This window comes from Oncorhynchus kisutch, linkage group LG18 (genome assembly GCF_002021735.2).
Source record: "Oncorhynchus kisutch isolate 150728-3 linkage group LG18, Okis_V2, whole genome shotgun sequence".
In the NCBI taxonomy this organism is placed as follows: domain Eukaryota; kingdom Metazoa; phylum Chordata; class Actinopteri; order Salmoniformes; family Salmonidae; genus Oncorhynchus; species Oncorhynchus kisutch.
Window position 1 is genome coordinate 61,276,347 of NC_034191.2, and position 20,300 is coordinate 61,296,646.

At 41.3% G+C, this 20,300-nt stretch overlaps 2 protein-coding genes across 3 annotated transcripts in view; one reads left to right on the forward strand and one right to left on the reverse strand.

Annotated features, from left to right (window-relative positions):
- The window catches only part of plppr4b (phospholipid phosphatase related 4b), a 38,681-nt gene extending 24,966 nt beyond the window's left edge, over window positions 1–13,715 (reverse strand). The window contains exons 1-2 of the mRNA XM_031796424.1: window positions 13,276–13,715; window positions 3,697–3,882 (exon numbers count right to left, since the gene is read on the reverse strand). Coding sequence (XP_031652284.1) covers window positions 3,697–3,882; window positions 13,276–13,353 — 264 coding nt within the window. The 5' untranslated portion in view covers window positions 13,354–13,715. The remainder of the gene's footprint in view (window positions 1–3,696; window positions 3,883–13,275) is intronic.
- A 3,511-nt stretch (window positions 13,716–17,226) lies between these two features.
- Window positions 17,227–20,300, forward strand: part of plppr5b (phospholipid phosphatase related 5b) — a 99,199-nt gene continuing 96,125 nt past the window's right edge. For both annotated transcript variants that reach the window (XM_020508618.2, XM_020508620.2), the window contains exon 1: window positions 17,227–17,456. The gene's annotated coding sequence lies outside the window, so the exon portion shown is untranslated. The remainder of the gene's footprint in view (window positions 17,457–20,300) is intronic.

The following is a 20,300-nucleotide window of genomic DNA, read 5'->3' on the forward strand; positions in this document are numbered from 1 at the left end:
TTTGCTGCTGTGACAGCCTCCGCTCTTCTGGGATGGCTTTCCACTAGATGTTGGAACATTGCTGCAAGAACTTACTTTCATTCAGCCACAAGACTATTAGTGAGTATTAGTGAGGTCTAGCACTGATGTTGGGCTAGGCCTGGCTCGCAGTCGGTGCTCCAATACATCCCAAAGGTGTTCGAGGGGTTTGAGGTCGGGACTCTGTGCAGGCCAGTCAAGATCTTCCACACTGATCTCAACAAACCATTTATATACGGACCTTGCTTTGTGCACGTGGGCATTGCTATGCTGATATAGGAAAGGGCCTTCCCCAAACTGTTGCCACAAAGTTGGAACCACAGAATCATATAGAACGTCATTGTATGCTGTAGCGTTAAGAATTCCCTTCACTGCTGGTTCGATCCCAGGCTGTGTGGCAGCCGGCCGCGACCGGGAGACCCATGAGGCGGTGCACAACTGGCTAAGCATCGTCCGAGTTAGGGGAGGTTTTGGCCGGCCGGGTTGTCCTTGTCCCATCACGCTCTAGCGGCTCCTGTTGTCCTTGTCAAAATGCTCGCTGACACGATCGCCAGGTGTACGGTGTTTCCTCCGACACATTGGTGCCGCTGGCTTCCGGGTTAAGCGAGCATTGTGTCAAGAAGCAGTGCGGCTTGGCGGGTCGTGTTTCGGAGGATGCACGGCACTTGACCTTCGCCTCTCCCGAGTCCGTACGGGAGTTGCAGCGATGGGACAAGACTGTAACTACCAATTGAATATCACGAAATTGGGGAGAAAAATGGGTAAAAAATGTTTTATTAATTAAAAAGAAGAGGCCTAAGCCTGAACCATGAAAAACAGCCCGAGACTATTATTCCTCCTTAACCAAAATTTACAGTTGGCACTATGCATTCGGGCAGGTAGCGTTCTCCTGGCATCTGCCAAACCCAGATTCGTCCGTCGGACTGTCAGATGGTGAAGCGTGATTCATCACTCCAGAGAACACGTTTCCAGTGCTCCAGAGTCCAATGGGGGTGAGCTTTACATCATTCCAGCCAATGCTTGGCATTGTGCATGGTGATCTTAGACTTGTGTGTGGCTGCTTGGCCATGGAAAATAATTTCATTAAGCTCCAGACGGGACAAGCACACAGTTCTTGTGCTGACATTGCTTCTAGAAGTAGTTTGGAACTCAGTAGTGAGTGTTGCAACCGAGGACAGATGATTTTTACGAGCTACGCGCTTCAGCACTCGGTTGTCCCATTCTGTGAGCTTGTGTGGCCTACCACTTCGGGGCTAAGCTGTTGTTGTTTCTAGAAGTTACCACTTCACAATAATAGGGGACAGCTCTAGCAGGGCAGAAATTTGACGAACTGACTTTTTGGAAAGGTGGCATCCTATGACGGTGCCACGTTGCAAGTCACTGAGCTCTTCAGTAAGTATGGGACATTCTACTGCCAATGTTTTTGTCTATGGAGATTGCATGGCTGTGTGCTCGGTTTTATACACCTGTCAGCAACGGGTGTGGCTGAAATAGCCGAATCCACACATTTTAAGGTAGTTTTGTAATTACAGTGCCTTCATAAAGTATTCAGACCCCTTGACTTTTTCCTCAATTTGTTGTTACAGCCTTATTCTAAAATGGATTAAAGAAATAAAACATCTCAGCAATCTACACAGAATACCTCATACTGACAAACCAAAAAAAGGTTTTTAGAATTGATCAAAAACAGAAATTCCTTATTTACATAAGAAATCAGACCAATTGCTATAAGACTTGATAATCAGCTCAGGTGCATCCTGTTTCAATTGATCGTCCTTGTGATGTATATACAAATTGATTGGAGTCCACCTGTGGTAAGTTCAATTGATTGGGCATTAGTTGGAAAGACCCACAGTGCATGTCAGAGCAAAAGCCATGAGATTGAAGGAATTGTCCGTTGAGCTCCGAGACAGGATTGTGTTGAGGCACAGATTGGTGAAAGGGTACCAAAAATGTCTGCAGCAATGACGGTCCACAATTCACAGTTGCCTCCATCTTCCTAGAGGTGTCCGCCCGGCCAAACTGAGCAATTGGGGGAGAAGGGCCTTGCTCAGGGATGTGACCAAGAACCCGATGGTCTCTCTAATAGAGCTCTAGAGTTCCTCTGTGGGGATGGGAGAACCTTCCAGATGGACAACCATCTCTGCAGCACTCTACCAATTAGGCCTTTATGGTAGAGTTGCCAGACGGAAGCCACTCCTCAGTAAAAGGCACATGACAGCCTGCTTGGAGTTTACCAAAAGGCACCTAAAGACTCTCAGATCATGAGAAACAAGATTCTCTGGTCTGATGAAACCAAGATTGAACTATTTGGCCTGAATGCCAAGCGTCACATCTGGAGGAAACCTGGCATCATCCCTACCTCAAAGCATGGTGGTGGCAGCATCATGCTGTGGGGATGTTTTTCAGCGGCAGGGACTGGGAGACTAGTCAGGATCGAAGGAAAGATGAACGGAGCAAAGTATAGAGCGATCCTTGATGAAAACCTGCCCTAGAGCACTCAGGACCTCAGACTGGAGAGAAGGTTCACCTTCCAACAGGACAACAACCTTAAGCACACAGGCAAGATAACGCAGGAGTGTCATTGGGACAAGTCTCTGAATGTCCTTGAGTGGCCCAGCCAGAGCCCGGACATGAACCCGATCGAACATCTCTGGAGAGACCTGAAAATAGCTGTGCAGCAACACTCCCCATCCAACCTGACAGAGCTTGAGAGGATCTATAGAGAGGAATGGTAGAAACTCCCCAAATACAGGTGTGTCAAGCTTGTAGCGCCATACATAAAAATAATCGAGGCTGTAATCGCTGCCAAAGGTGCGACAACAAAGTACTGAGTAAAGGGTCTGAATACTTATGTAAATGTAACATTTCAGTATATTTTTTTTGCTTTGTCATTATGGGGTATTGTGTGTAGATTGATGAGGGAAAAAAGGATTTAACCCATTTTAGAATAAGGCTGAAATGTAACAACATTTTCTAAAAGTCGAGGGGTCTGAATACTATCCGATTGCGCTGTATAGTGTAGTTGAAGATGCTATTTGTGATAAGTGCCTTTTCTTTTTATAAGTGCCTCAGATCAATACAGGAGGATTCTGGTAGTAAACAAGGTTTTCTGGTGGATAGAGAAAATATTTTCATGAGAGTTAGAGTTTTGTTTCGACAAATCAAACTTCTCAAACACATCATTAGTCATACTTCGGACAACATCTTCAAAACCCTTAGCAGACGGTAATCTCAGTCTTTTGGTTAGTGGGGAAGAGGCATCAACAGTGACACCAAATGAATTTGAATGTCAGATCACTGTACCCTTCATCTTAGCATGTAAAGACCTCCAGCTTTGGGTCAACTTAGTATTATCATACTGACCTAAACTCTCTTCCTCCTAAGCGGCCAATCTTACGCTAGGATCTTCAGACATAACACCATATCTAAAAACATGGCCTGCCTATTTCTGTTGGAAGAATAACCAAGTAGGCCTACAGGCAGCCCTCAAATAAAATGCAGAGTGTGACAAGTCAGGATGACATAGATAATGTCACTGGCATGTGTGCCTGTGTGTGCGCATGAGCGAATGTGTGCATGTGTGTGTGCGCGTGTTGGCGGGCGAGCATGCCTGTGTGTGTGTGTTTGTGCACATGCATGCGTGCCTGCCTGCGTTTGTGTGTGTGTGTTACTGACCGTGATGGCGGGTCCAGCAAAGGCCAGGCTGAGCAGCATGAGCAGGGGGATAATCTCATGAGTGGACTCTATGTAGGGCAGGCTGAGGCTGCGGTCGTGGCAGCTGTACCCCGAGCGGACCGGCTTGAACACGTCTGTCAGCTCCAGAAAGTACAGACTCACCACCGACGACACCAGGATGGGGAGCTGCCCACGGGTAAACAAACAAACAAACAAACAAACAGATAAACAGAGAGACAAAACAACAAAACATGATATGTCAGAATCATTGCGTGGTTCGATTCACTCATTACTCTGACTCCACTGGAGACAATGTATTCAATACCTCAGTTTCAGTGACCTGATGAAGGGGAAGTTTTCAAATCATAACTATGGTCTGTCCACCACCTTTCAACACAATGAAAGTGCAAAAAAACACTACATTCATGTTAACGAATCCTAATTAGAAAGCTAATACATCATTTGGAAATACAACTCATTGATTGCTGCCACGAGTCAAAGACATACAAAAGCAGGGAATTAAACAGGTTCCTCTAATGAACTCTTAGTGGTTGGTTCTTAGTCTCTAGTATTAGACAGATGGGTTACCTCCCACAATGTTCCAATCGTCTGGGATTTCAGACACTAGTTGGTTCTAGGAACTACTGGAGCAAAATTGGCACCAGTAGAACATGCATTAAAAGAGCTAGCTCTTCTATGTGATGTAGTCTTGCAGGCTAAGATAGGAATCATCACTGAACTGATTTCACATCGACCTGTCACAGTTCAGTTCTGTCCCTTGTCTTCATCCAAGTAATTATGTCTTAAGTGCTCAGGGAGCATGGGTTCCCAAAGAGGAAAGTCACTTTTTTTTTTTTTTTTACAGGATATTACCTTCCACACCATCTCCTAAAGCAGAAAGGAAAGAGCTTTGCCACACACTAGGAGAAAATCTCATTAGGAAAAGGGGGTCACCTGATAAAGCCAAATAAATGATGATGATAAATCCAATTGGGATTTAATAGTGTACCCACAGAGATTTTGATATTGATATTAGCCTCGTACAAACCATCCTGATCTCGCAAGCTTACATTCTTTGCTATCGAGAACGCAGCAGTCAGGATGGTCTTGGAACAGGCTAGGTTGATATACCTAGTTGGTAGTACTGCAGTGTAATGTTGGGTAAACACTGGGGATCCAACACAATTAATATACAGAGTGAGACATGAATGACTGAAAAAACAGATGTAATTTTAGCATGCAAATGCCAATGTTTTGTAGCTTACTGAACATGTCAATGTGTACCATTGAAAGTCTGTACGACTTACAGTCCAGTAAATAAGTTACACGTGAAGCCAGATACATGTGTAATTAAATGTAAAATTGGTAGCTCTCTGGGATGCAGTGCTGTACAGCATGTGGTCTGTGTTTGGCCTTGGGAATCCATCCTGATGCAGTAATTCCACATTCAGCTCTGAAACAGCCAGCTAGGAGGCTGTGACAGAGTACTCCACTGCTAGAGGAACAGAAGGACATCTTATTGATGCCAGTGTTAAAGTGACTCCAATCTATCTATCTATCTATCTATCTATCTATCTATCTATCTATCTATCTATCTATCTATCTATCTATCTATCTATCTATCTATCTATCTATCTATCTATCTATCTATCTATCTATCTATCTATTGATGCCCTCTTATACAATTCCTTTGGAAGGTATTCAGACCCCTTGACGTTTGCTTTAATTGTGTTTTTTCCCCCTCATCAATCTACACACAGTACACTATAATAATGATTTTTGCTAATTTATTATACAAATAAAAAAATGAAATACACTTTTACGTAAATATTCAGACCCATTACTCGGTACTTTGCTGAAGCACCGTTGGCAGCGATTACAGGCTCGACTCTTCTTGTGTATGACAAGCTTGGCACACCTGTATTTGGGGAGTTTCTCCCATTCTTCTCTGTAGATCCTCTCAAGCTCTGTCAGGTTGGATGGGAACGTTGCTGCACAGCTATTTTCAGGTCTCTCCAGAGATGCTCGATCGGGCTTTGGCTACGCCACTCAAGGACATTCAGAGACTTGTCCTGAAGCCACTCCTGCGTTGTCTTGGCTGTGTGATTAGGGTCGTTGTCCTGTTGGAAGGTGAACCTTCACCCCAGTCTGAGGTCCTGAGTGCTCTTGAGCAAGTTTTCATCAAGTATCTCTCTGTACTTTTTCATCAAGGATCTCTCTGTTTCCCTCGATCCTGACTAGTCTCCCAGTCCATGTCGCTGAAAAACGTCCCCTCAGCATGATTCTGCCACCACCATGCTTTACCGTAGGGATGATGCCAGGTTTCCTCTAGACATGGCGTTTGGCATTCAGGCAAAAAAGTTCTATCTTGGTTTCATCAGATCAGATAATCTTGTTTCTCATGGTCGGAGAGTCTTTAGGTGCCTTTTAGCAAACTCCAAGGGGGCTGTCATGTGACTTTTACTGAGAAGTGGCTTCCGTCTGGCAACTCTACCATAAACGCCTAATTGTTGGAGTGGTACAGAGATGGTTGTCCTTTTGAAAGGTTCTCCCATCTCCACAGAGGAACTCTAGAGCTCTATCAGCGAGACCATCGGGTTCTTGGTCACCTCCCTGAGCAAGGCCCTTCTCCCCCAATAGCTCAGTTTGGCCGGGCGGCCAGCTCTAGGAAGAGTCTTGGAGGTTCCAAACTTCTTCCATTTAGGAATGATGGAGGCCACTGTGTTCTTGGGGACATTCAATGCTGCATAAATGTCTCAGAGCGCTACGGACAATTCCTTCGACCCCATGGCTTGGTTTATTGGTCAACTGTAGGACCTTATACAAACCGGTGTGTGCCTTTCCAAATCATGTCCAATCAATTGAATTTACCACAGGTGGACTCCAATCAAGTTGCAGACCATCTCAAGGATGATCAATGGAAACAGGATGCACCTGAGCTCTATTTTGAGTCTCATAGCAAAGGGTCTGAATACTTATGTAAATAAGGTATTTATGTTTATTGTTTTTTATACATTTGCCAAAATTTCTAAAAACCTGTTTTCACTTTGTCCTTATGGGGTATTGTGTGTAGATTGCTGAAGAAATGGTTTTATTTAATCCAGTTTAGAATAAGGCTGTATCGTAACAAAATGTGGAAAAAAGTCAAGGGGTCTGAATACTTTCCGAAGGCAGTGTATATCACATCTGCAGTGCATTCCATACCTCAAAATCTGTCCAGCCAGCATTTTTCACTCGACCAGCTATCTTTAAATATTTATGTTAGGGATATGTAATGACTGAGCTTGTTAGCCCATTACAAAACATTGATAGGGAAGGAAATATTTCAACCATTTTAATTTGAAAACATGAGTTTGACTAAGGGAACTGGAGGTATGATGACCTCAGCATAGTCAACCCTGGCCAAACACACATTCATGCACATATGCACACACACGCACACATGCACACACACACAGACACACACACTGCCATGTTCAGCTAGGATAAATATAGGTCAGTGGTACTGTGCCACCTTTCTCTCTAGAAGATAAACTACGCAGAATCTGTCAGGAGGTGGAAGCTCACTTCAATTCATCTCTATCCATTGCCAGGTTGATATTACTGTACTAAGGTGCATCCGGGAAGGCACTGTATTCCCTATAATGTGCACTACTTTTGACCAGGGCCCATAGGGCAATTTACACAGAGGACATACAGTTGAAGTTGGAAGTTTACATACACTTAGGTTGGAGTCATTAGAACTAGTTTTTCATCACTCCACAAATTTCTTGTTAACAAAATATATTTTTGGCAAGTCGGTTAGGACATTTACTTTGTGCATGTGAACACAACAATTGTTTACAGACAGATTATTTCACTTATCATTCATTGTATCACAATTCCCGTAGGTCAGAAATGTACATACACTAAGTTGACTATGCCTTTAAACAGCTTGGAAAATTCCAGAAAATGATGTCATGGCTTTAGAAGCTTCTGATAGGCTAATTGATATAATTTTAGTCAATTAGAGATGTACCTGTGGATGTATTTCAAGGCCTACCTTCAAACTCAGTGCCTCTTTGCTTGACATCATGGGAAAATAAAAATAAATCAGCCAAGACCTCAGAAAAAAATTGTAAACCTCCACAAGTCTGGTTCATCCTTGGGAGCAATTTCCAAACGCCTGAAGGTGCCACGTTCATCTGTACAAACAATAGTACGCAAGTACAAACACCATGGGACCACACAGCCGTCATACCGCTCAGGAAGGAGACGCGTTCTGTGTCCTTGAGATGAACGTACTTTGGTGCAAAAAGTGCAAATTAATCCCAGAACAACAGAAAAGGACCGTGTGAAGATGCTGGAGGAAACGGGTACAAAAGTATCTATATCCACAGTAAAACGAGTCCTATATCGACATAACTTGAAAGGCAGCTCAGCAAGGAAGAAGCCACTGCTCCAAAACCAGCATAAAAAAGCCAGACTACGGTCTGGAGGCTTGCAAGCCGAAGAACACAATCCCAACCGTTAAGCACGGGGGTGGCAGCATCATGTTGTGGGGGTGCTTTGCTGCAGGAGGGACTGGTGCACTTCACAAAATAGATGGTTTCATGAGGGAGGAAAATTATGTGGATATACTGAAGCAACATCTTAAGACATCAGTCAGGAAGTTAAAGCTTGGTTGCAAATGAGTCATCCAAATGGACAATGACCCCAAGCATACTTACAAAGTTGTGGCAAAATGGCTTAAGGACAACAAAGTCAAGGTATTGGATTGGCCATCACAAAGCCCTGACCTCAATCCTATAGTACATTTTTAGGCAGAACTGAAAAAGCGTGTGAAAGCAAGGAGGCCTACAAACCTGACTCAGTTACACCAGCTCTGTCAGGAGGAATGGGCCAAAATTCACCCAACTTATTGTGGGAAGCTTGTGGAAGGGTACCCAAAACGTTTGACCCAAGTTAAACAATTTAAAGGCAATGCTACCAAATACTAATTGAGTGTATGTAAACTTCTGACCCACTGGGAATGTGATGAAATAAATAAAAGCTTAAATAAATAATTCTCTCTACTATTATTCTGACATTTTACATTTTTCAAATCAAGTGGTGATCCTAACTGACCTAAGACAGGGAATTTTTACTAGGATTAAATGTCAGGAATTGAGTTTACATGTATTTGTCTAAGGTGTATGTACCCTTCCGACATCAACTGTAAGTAAGTTATAAGAAAAGTGTGTAATATAAACGTACCAATTTACAATTTCACAAGCGTTATCATCTAGCTAATCATCTAGCTAGCTACATTAGCCAGAATCTTTGCATTGGTTCCCAGGTTTGCATCGGTTCCCATTTTACTAGATCTAGCTGACTATCATGTAGCGTTTAGGCCTACACTTCCTCTTCCAATTATAATCTGGGGAGGTCAAAATAATGAAAAACGATCTCACAAATATTTTCATTTTAAAATGTTGATTACTTCACCTTGCCATTATCATTCACCTGATGATGAGACAAGATGTGAATCATAATTATTTTGCTAACATACTTTGTGTTGCCGGTTTGCCGGTTTGCCTGGAAGGGGGTCCCTGGTGTAGAAGCATATGCTATCTAGCGTTGCTGACATGCTAGCGAGCTTTAATGACGATACCAGTTAGTCGTGGATGCTCAAAATCAAGCTAATGCTACTGAACTCATGACAAAATCATGTTTTTACATTGTAGTGGCTATTGATGTTTTGGTTGTTTGTTTTTTGCTTAATGACCTTGCAAATATCACCTGTTTGCATTTCACTATGTGGCTAATCTAGTTTTAGCATGAGAAAAATGACTGAAGTCCCAAATTCCTGTGAGATACTGTGAGAATTTGCAGACTCAGATCCTCAGCACTAAAAGATCTGGTCTTGAATTAGGAGCCTCTCCCTAATCTAAACCAGCAACGTAGTACACCTTTAGTAGTAAGGCCTAAAGGAGTACCCTTGAAAACTCTCACATGGGATGTATTCATGTACATTAGTCTTTCTAAAAACATACATAATAGACTGCAACATTTACAATTTATAAACTCCAGGTACCTGCAGTCTAATGAACATGAATATGCTGGTAACACAAACAGTCCTATTTCTGTCCCCTATCTTGCCACTGCCAGACAAGACTGTACCTCTAATCTCACTCTGCTTTAACTCAGATCCAGTGATTACAGAAATGAAAGGCAGGGAAGTGACAGATGAAGTTAAATAATGGATGGCTAGAAATGGAAAGTGGACTGGTTGGTCGGTGTGGGCTATTTATAGCATGTAACAGCAGGGGTTGGAACCAAAATGTTTTCGTTCTGAACAGAACCATTTATTTTATTGTTCCACTGTTCCGACCTGAAAAATATAGTTCTGAACCGGTTCGAACCAAAAAGAGTACTGATTTATATCGTTCCTTTCTGTTCCTTTTAAACCTCTGAAATCAATTCATTTTTTTGTACATTTAGCTTGACATTAATTTACTTCACCAATCAGTGCGGCTAGAGCAGCTCTAGACCGGGCAAGCTATAGTTGTTTACATGCGTGATGGACAGACAAGTGTAGGGAGCGAGATGCGACTGAAATTTTGTGGGTGGGGAAAGAGCGAGAGAGGGTGGAGGAGGAGGCTTGGCTTAAAGTGCTGGGTATATTGTTATGACATGCATTATACTGAATTAGGCCCACAGAATTATACCTATGGAGGAGTTGCTTCTATGGAGGAATTTGTCTTTGAACTTCAGAGAGTTGGCTTAACGTCGGACCACAGCTAGCTAGCTAAAAAGCTTGTACGTGCAGAACTGCACCAGATTTAAAAACACGTTTTAGCTTTTTGTAATTCATAAATCCAATGTGCAATGTGATAACTATAGTATCCTTAACTAGCATTGAAAAAGTGTACCCATTCTTCTCTAATGAAAAATCTCTCCCTAATTTCTGAATTACAGAATTACAGTAGGCTACAGTAGCCTATGCTTTGGAGGGGGAGACGCAGCACACACACGCTGGAAAAAATATTTTCAGTTGGCAGGCTGACACAGGAATCATTTTCTGAGTGACTGAGTGAGGGATTTTCAAAGGCGCTTTGTTGCATTTTTTGAGGACTGAAAAAAAATCCTGGAAAATAAAATAACATTATTAACTGGTTCCCATGCTTTTAAAATAACGGTTCTGTTCCCGGAACAGTATAGATCGCTCATTCCTGCTTCTGATTCTGTTCCTTCAAGAATTTCGCTATTTTACGGTTTTTGGTTCTGTTCCCTGAACTGTTCCAAACCCTGTGTTGCAGCACTGACTAAAGGTATCATCTCACAAGGCAGCGAAGGTGTCCTTCTGAGGATGATGGAGGTTTGACGAGTGTTTTACTGTACACATACAGTACGTACATACCTATAAGACTGTAATTAAACCAAGCATGGGTGTCTTGCACACACACATTTAAGTCTTACAGCCCTATACGCATGTCATTACAGCCCTATAAGACTGTCATTATAATAATAATAATCAAACCATAGGAACCAGTTGATAGGAAACACGTGTTCTGTTCCAAAAAAACGAATAAGCATAGCACTCATACTGTATATCCAATCGCTGACTTCATACTGAGTGGTATGGTGTGTATGTTCATGTGGACATTGGAAACAGCCAGTGGATCAAAGACATGATGTGGTCAATATTGCCTGCAGTTGAGATGTGTGTTGTGGTGCAGCCATGTGGTTTCTCCTTCTCCAGCAGTGCTGTAAAGGTAGCTGTCAGGAGCAGTGGGATGGTTTTCCACATGTGCTTTAAGGTGAGAGGGGCATTCACAAAAAATAAGATCTTATGAATTGATGAATTAACAAACGGATGAACAAATTAATAAGAGAATGAACAAATATGACACTTATTTGCAACTCACTCTGTGTATGCATTGCAACATCTACATGGAGCCTAGGTATGCCTAATGCTCTGCTTATGCTCTATATTTCAAGAGCTATGTATTCCCCAGCATAAGCCCCACTGGCTCCATTCTGCACTGTATGGGGTGATGCTGGACCTTTGCTAGACCGAAGGGGAGAACTAAACTGGCTTTCTAGTCAGAGAACAGGTTCCAAAATATGACAGATTTGTACTACAGTACATACAGTACAAAACATAACAGTGCAGTACAAAACAGAACATTGCAATACAGTACAGTGCAGAACAGTGCAGTACAGTGCAGTACAGTACAAAAGAGAACAGTGCAATGCAGAACAGTGCAGTACAGTGCAGAACAGTGCAGTACAGTGCATAACAGTGCAGTACAGTGCATAACAGTGCAGTACAGTGCATAACAGTGCAGTACAGTACATAACAGTGCAGTACAGTGCATAACAGTGCAGTACAGTGCAGAACAGTGCAGTACAGTACATAACAGTGCAGTACAGTGCATAACAGTGCAGTACAGTGCAGAACAGTGCAGTACAGTGCAGAACAGTGCAGTACAGTGCATAACAGTGCAGTACAGTGCAGAACAGTGCAGTACAGTGCAGAACAGTGCAGTACAGTGCATAACAGTGCAGTACAGTGCATAACAGTGCAGTACAGTACACTCCATGTCTTTGATCCATCCTTTGAACATAAAGTTTTCCCCTGTTTAATCTAAAACGGGTTTTCACTACACTGTGTGCTCAAATTGGTTCCACTAGAGACACAAGCCTCAGGCAAGACAAACTCTACAAGGCCACTATAACTCAGAATCTTAATAGAATCAATAAGCAAGGTTCTTTAAAAGTGAAGCCATGGTTAAGATACAGGACACTCCTCAAAATAACTACTCCCTTAAAACGGACTATGGGCCGTTCTGGCTCGGACAAGGGTTACTTGCTACCACTGACATGGTGATGTAGGTTGTGTAGTTTAAATATCTAGAGACATCACAGGAAATGTGCATGTCCCATTGGTGTGGAGAAGGGATGCTGAACTGGCTGAACTGCGATGAAAGACTGTGTTAAAAAATCCTAGATCTACAGTAATATATGGTATTTGGCAGCCACGCTTCATAGGAGACATGAATCGGTTAAATAGAGCTGAGCTGACTTCTGAGTCCTGAATGTTCAGTGTCTGATAGAGTCATATATGCTACTTACTGCCTACCACAGATGTCCAGATTTCCACACACACACACACACACACACACACACACACACACACACACACACACACACACACACACACAAGTATAAATGCACACACACTAACACACATGCACACAGTAAATGTGCATGCTTGTGAGTGATATTTCTGTTTTATCATCTTGTGCATAGTGAATCGTTTGATGCATAGTGAATCGTTTGGTGCTTGCATCCAGAGAACATCAAGAACATGTGTTCGATCATGTGTATTGAAACCAAACATCAATACCAATCAATATATGTAATTCATACACATCATGTACATAATTTGAAATTGAACTGCTGGCATTTATTCCATGACTGCAATAGCCTATTATCATTAGTCATCTGATTTACCTATTTATTTGTTTCATGTTTTCATAGTCATGATTAATGTAACTATCCTGTTATTCTCCGAGTCAGCCCAGTCTCCAAAAAGAGAGAGAATCAACCTACCTCAACGAAATAGAAGCAGGGCAGCAAGCTGACGCTGTCTTTCGTCATATTTCCTTTTTGTCTTTCTCTTGAAGACATGATTGGTCCCCCGATACTCGATCAAATAATAGCTGTAACCTGCTGTAAGATGGTCAAATGTCCAATACTGCTGTCACAACTGGGTGCCAATATCATACGCGCACGACTGCCCCTCGCTTCATTCCGAAGTATACCGTGGATGAAGAGTGCGGGTTGCAACCACAGTCGGCATGCACCTCACAAGACTCTCTTAAAAAGACACAGAATCTCCTAACCTGATTTTGAGAAAGTATCCTCGTTGCTAATGTAGCATCATTTGCATCTCTTGATAAAGACTTGGCATACACTTGGGCCGCACGAGCAGTCACCGAGTAAAGTCCTTGGAAAGCTGCTATGACATCAGCAGTGCTCTCCTGTTTTACAGTCTGGCGCTTTAGGGAAAGGCGCAGGCGCACTCCGGAACGCATGCACTCTGGAACGCATGCATTCATAAACATGAACTGACAGCATTTTAATTAGCTCAGCAGTAAAACAGTCACAGTATACAGTAGATTTCGACTTGTCTGTTAATCAGGCTTATTGTGTGCAGTAGCTTTCAAATGACAACATGAATCAATCCATTTCTACTGTAAATGTCTTCTAGCAATATCTATCAACAGGACCATTGCTAGCCTTTTGGGGGCCCTAAATGAGATTTGGTTGCCCCCTAATTTTAAATTCAGAGAGAATAAATTAGTTTTAAAGTTAATTTTCTGCAATTCTATACATTATGCCATGGGGCGGAGAGACATTCAGTAATTTTATGGCAAATTCCATGTAGTTCAAATAGTTTTTGCAATGGGGCAGATACACATTTCAAGATCACCGAGCACTTTCACCATTCTGTGAAGTTTACCATCAGTTTTTTCATCTGTAGCCTAATAAACTGAATGGTTTCCCGAGTCGTAGTGGGAGGACCACACACCATATTATCGTGTGACTCCAAGTTTACTTCGATATGATGGTTATTATATCAATATTTGCGCATAAAGTCATTTACACCGCAATTTCTCACATAATGAATTCTACGGACAGAAAAAAATCCCGCCATGTCGAACGGACAAATTATTTGTTGGCATTATACAATTGTACCGAAACTTCATGATTCCATCACAGCAGTCGTCTTTGTTTTTTCATACGGAATGACTTTACTCACATATAAACTGTGGATGGAAACATGGTTAGTGACTAACATAACAAGAAACAAATAATAGCTGAAGCACAACCAAATTTCAAACTTGTACCTACTGAATTCCACTATTCTAACTCTCAACAGTAAGTTGAGACCCCGACTGAGTTCCAAAATATAAAAATGGGGTTTAGGGCCCCCTAACGGCCTGGGGCCCTAAGCAATAACTTATGTTGCTTATGCCTGGAGCTGGCCCTGCCTATTGATCTTGGCTGGATAGATAGCTGCTAAATGTGACTGTGGTTCAAGTGTAGCAATATTGTGCAGCACTAATGGTGTAAAAAGTTGATGGCCTATATCTTTAATGAGACTATCTATTACTGGCATTGATACAGAGTGGGTGTAATTAATGGACTCCCATTAATGATTGTTCTCTCCTTAGGGAGGAGAGGACAATCATAATTAATTAACAAAATATTCCTCTTTTCAACTATCTTCAGACCCATTTCACATCCTCTGATTACTTTTTTCATTTTTCAAATATCTATAGAATTGGGCCCACGGTCAGAAGATAAGAATGATCCAAATCTGTTAAATATGCCTACATTTAGAAAACAAGACACTTGCGGTAATTCAGCACCATTAATGTTAATTCAGAACCACATGACAGTTGACAGCGACCGTCTAAGGTGCAGAGACTCCCCGATTTTTATAGCATATGTTTAAATGTTAGCCACTCTAAATGTAGGCTACCTGGAAGTTTATGTCACTCTAGTATCTGACTAGCAAACGGACACCATGCCTAGTGAGTAACCTATATTCCTGAATACAGTGGCAAGAAAAAGTATGTGAACCCTTTGAAATGACAGATTTCTGCATAAATTATCCATTTCTGCATAAATTAGTCACAACAATAGACAAACACAGTCTGCTTATATTAACAACACACAAACAATTATATGTTTTCAGGTCTTTACTGAACACACCGTGTAAACATTCACAGTGCAGAGCGGTAAAAGTATGTGAACCTGTGGGTTTAATAACCTCCTTTTTGCAGTGATAACTTAACCAAACATTTTCTGTAGTTGTTGATCAGACCTGCACAACAGTCAGGAGGGATTTTGAAACATACTTCTATACAAAACTATATCAGTTCAGCAATATTCTTGGGATGTCTGGTGTGAACCGCTCTCTTGAGCTCATGCCACAGCATGTCAATCGGGTTGAGGTCAGGACTCTGACTGGGCCACTCCAGAAGGTCAGGACTCTGACTGTACCACTCCAGAAGGTCAGGACTGACTGGACCACTCCAGAAGGTCAGGACTCTGACTGGGCATCTCCAGAAGGTCAGGACTCTGACTGGGCCACTCCAGAAGGTCAGGACTCTGACTGGACCACTCCAGAAGGTCAGGACTGACTGGACCACTCCAGAAGGTCAGGACTCTGACTGGGCCACTCCAGAAGGTCAGGACTCTGACTGGACCACTCCAGAAGGTCAGGACTGACTGGACCACTCCAGAAGGTCAGGACTCTGACTGGGCATCTCCAGAAGGCATATTTTCTTCTGTTCAAGCCATTCTGTTGTTGATTTTCTTCTGTGTTTTTTTGTCATTGTACTGTTGCATCACCCAACTTCTGTTGAGCTTCAATTGGTGGACAGATAGCCTTACATTCTCCTGCAAAATGTCTTGATAAACATGGGAATGAATTTTTCCATTGATGATAGCAAGCTGTCCAGGCCCTGAGGCAGCAAAGTAGCCCTAAACCATGATGCTCCACCATACTTTACAGTGGGGAGGAGGTTTTTTCAATACACATAGTGTTGTGTGTTCCTTCCAAGCAACTCAACTTAAGTTTCATCTGTCCACAGTATATCCGGGTGCTATTTTGCGAACCTCAGACGTGCAGTAATGTTTTTTATGGACAGCAGTGGCTTCTTCCGTAGAGTCCTCCCATGAACATAATTCTCTTTTTTTTTTTTACGTATCGTAGAATCGTCAACAGAGATGTTAGCATGTTCCAGAGATTTCTGTAAGTCTTTAGCTGACACTCTAGGATTCTTCTTAACCTTGTTGAGCATTCTGCGCTGTGCTCTTGCAGTCATCTTTGCGGGACGGCCACACCTAGGGAGAGTAGCAACAGTGCTGAACATTCTCCATTTATAGACAATTTGTCTTACCATGCCCTGATGAACATTAAAGCTTTTAGAGATACTTAAGAAATCCTTTTCAGCTTTAGACAATTCTTAATCTTAGGTCTTTTGAGATCTATTTTGTTCAAGGCATGGGTCACATCAGGCAATGCTTCTTGTGAATAGTTTTTTATAGTGCAGGGCAGCTCTAACTGTCTCATTGATTGGACTCAGGGTTAGCTGACTCCTGACTCCAATTAGCTTTTGGAGAAGTCGTTAGCCTAGGGGTTCACATACTTTGTCCAACCTATACTGTGAAAGTTTGAATGATGTATCTAACAGAGACAAGAAAAATACAATAACTTGTGTGTTATTAGTTTAAGCACAGTGTGTTTGTCTATGGTTGTGTTAGATGAAGATAAGATCAAATTGTATGACCAATTTATGCAGAAAACCAGGTAATTGCAAAGGGTTCACATATATTTTGTCTTGCCACTGTAGGACACCTTTTACTAGGAGAAAGAGTTAGAGTTGATGGGGGATGGGACGATAGCAACAGTGCTGTAAACTAGCCTTCACTTCCATGACATTACAGCAAAAAGACTGTCCAGGGTTGCGCATGCGCAGTATTGCATTTGCTGCATCCACCAAGGTAATTGACAACATACCGGAGACACTGAAAGTATTGAAATTAATGAGTTATTTTCACGAGAAGGGACCTTGGAAATTCGTAGAACACTAAATGTACATCCAAGAAGCAAACGTCCGTAGAGATACAAACATATGAGTCACGTCTGGTTGTTTATTTATCACGTTCAGACTTCTGAAGCTGTTGAGTCGCTAAAACTCCTTGAGCAGTCCAAGGTAGGACTTTTTCCCGTTATCCCGTCAGCACCGCAGAGACTGTCGTAATTGTCGCAGGGTAGATGTTCAGTCGTAACTGCTCTGCATTTTGTTAGGTAGGCTACTGTTCGTGCAGAGAATGAGAAAATACAGCAATGCACCACATATGATAGCCTATGGCTCTATGCTTTCTAAGGACGTGTGGTGGTGTGCATCGAGGAGGAAAGCTAAGAAAACGTCAAAACATTCATATCGGTAGAGTTTCAGAGTATTGCCATTTTGAAATGAGGCTCAATGTTGTTACGTGTGTTTACGATATTATTAGTGTTATTACGATCTGTCTTGTTACAATTTCAGGCTCTGATCATTATTGTGTTGTATAGGCTACTGTACCCATGGATCCCTGATACAATCTTCAACCTACACTGTACATACAGTACACAGTAAAACATTGATGATGCAATTCATCTGTAGCAGTTTATAGACGTATTTGAATATACCCTTAAAGGGGTAATCAGCTGTTGCTACATCCATTTATTGACTTAAATTAAATATGTACCGATTGATTATTGAAGAATATAACTTACATATGACATGAGCATAGTTCAACTGTCATACCCCATCAGAACCCAGCATATAAGCTTGTTTTACTCCAATGTTTGCAAACCAATATAAAACCTTAAAACATTGTTAAAACAATCATTTTGATATCTTGGATGGTCAGTCCTTGCATCCATAGCTCTGTCTATGAATTTGAGAGTGGTTACATTTGAAGAGTTTTGTTCCAAATCACTGTATATCCATTTTCAAAAATGTTAGAAAATTAGCTTTTATTTAAAAAATAAATTATTAAAGAGATTGGTGTGTTTTTTCACAATCTATTCATGGCATAGGGTTGTTCAACGACAGACATGTAGTTGTTTAAAATATATCAGTTTAGGGTTTCAATACAGAGTCAAATAATCATGTTTTTGCTAAATGCTATATAATCGCCAAACTCCCAGATAAATAAGTAGTACTTCTAGGTTTTACACAGTCAAATGTAACAAATAACTACTTTTTAAAGAAATAAATCTACAAATGATACATTTGTGACATCAAAACAGTATTCATACCCCTTGACTTATTCCACATGTTGTTGTGTTACTGCCTAAATTCAACATTGATTAAATAGATTTTTTCTCACCCATCTACACACAATAACAAATAATGACAAAGTGAAAACATATATATTTTTAAATATTTGTACATTTATCGAAAATGAAATACAGAAATATTTAAGTATTCACACCCCTGAGTCAGTACTTTGCAGAAGCACCTTTGGCAGTGATTACAGCAGTGAGTCTTTCTGGCAAGTCTCGTAAGAGCTTTCCACACCTGGATTGTGCAACATTTGCCATTATTCTTTAAAAAAATATTCAAGCTCTGTCAAATCTGTTGTTGAACCATTTTCAGGTCTTGCCCTATTTTCAAGTAGATTTAAGTCAAAACTGTGACTCAGCCACTCAGGAACATTCACTGTCTTCTTGGTAAGCAACTCCAGTGTAGATTTGGCCTTGTGTTTTAGGTTATTGACCTGCTGAAAGGTGAATTCATCTCCCAGTGTCTGGTACAAAGCAGACTGAACCAGGTTTTCCTCTAGGATTTTGCCTCAGTTTTGCCTCTATTCCGTTTCTTTTTTATCCTGAAAAACTCCTAATCCTTAACAACTACAAGCATACCCATAAAACATGATGCAGCCACCACCATTCTTAAAAATATGGAGAGTGGTACTTAGTAATGTGTTGTATTAGATTTGCCATTTTTTTCGCAGTATTACTTTAGTGCCGTGTAAACAGGATGCAGGTTTTGGAATATTTTTTATTCTGTACAGGTTTCCTTCTTTTCACTCTGTCAATTAGGGAAAGGGAAAGGGGGATACCTAGTCAGTTGTCCAACTGACTGTATTCAACTGAAATGTGTCTTCCGCATTTAACCCAGCCCCTCTGAATTAGGTTAGTATTATGGAGTAACTACAATGTGGTTGATCCATCCTCCATTTTCTCCTATAACAGCAATTAAACACTGTAACTGTTTTAAAGTTACCAAAATCCCAGAGCGGTTTCCTTCCTCTCCGGCAACTGAGTTAGGAAGGACGCCTGTATCTTTGTTGTGACCATCTACCATTTTATACCCATCTACCATTAGGTGCCCTTCTTTGCGAGGAATTGGAAAACTTCCCGGGTCTTTGTGGTTGAATCTGTGTTTGAAATTCACTGCTCGACTGAGGGGCCTTACATATAATTGTATGTGTGAGGTACAGAAATTAGGTAGTCATTAAAAAATCATGTTAAACACCATTATTGCACACAGAGTGAGTCCATGCAACTTGTTATGCGACTTGTTAAGCACATGTTTACTCCTGAACTTATTTAGGATTGCCATAACAAAGGGGTTGAATACTTATTGACTCAAGACATTTCAGCTTTTCATCTATAATTAATAATTTTAAAAAACGTAAATAAGAAAAACATAATTCCACTTGAACATTACGGGGTATTATGTGTAGGCCAGTGACCAAAAAATCTAAACCATTTTATATTCAGGTTGTAACACAAAAAAAGTTAAGAGGTGTGAATACTATATACAGTACCAGTCAAAAGTTTGGACACACCTACTCATTGAAGGGTTTTCCTTTATTTTTAAAATGTTCTACATTGTAGAATAGTATAGTGAAGACATCAAAACTATGCAATAACAAATATGGAATCATGTTACCAAAAAATAGTAAAATATATCAAAATATATTTTAGATTTTAGATTCTTCAAAGTAGCTACCCTTTGCCTTAATGATAGCTTTGCACACTCATGGCGTTCTCTCAACCA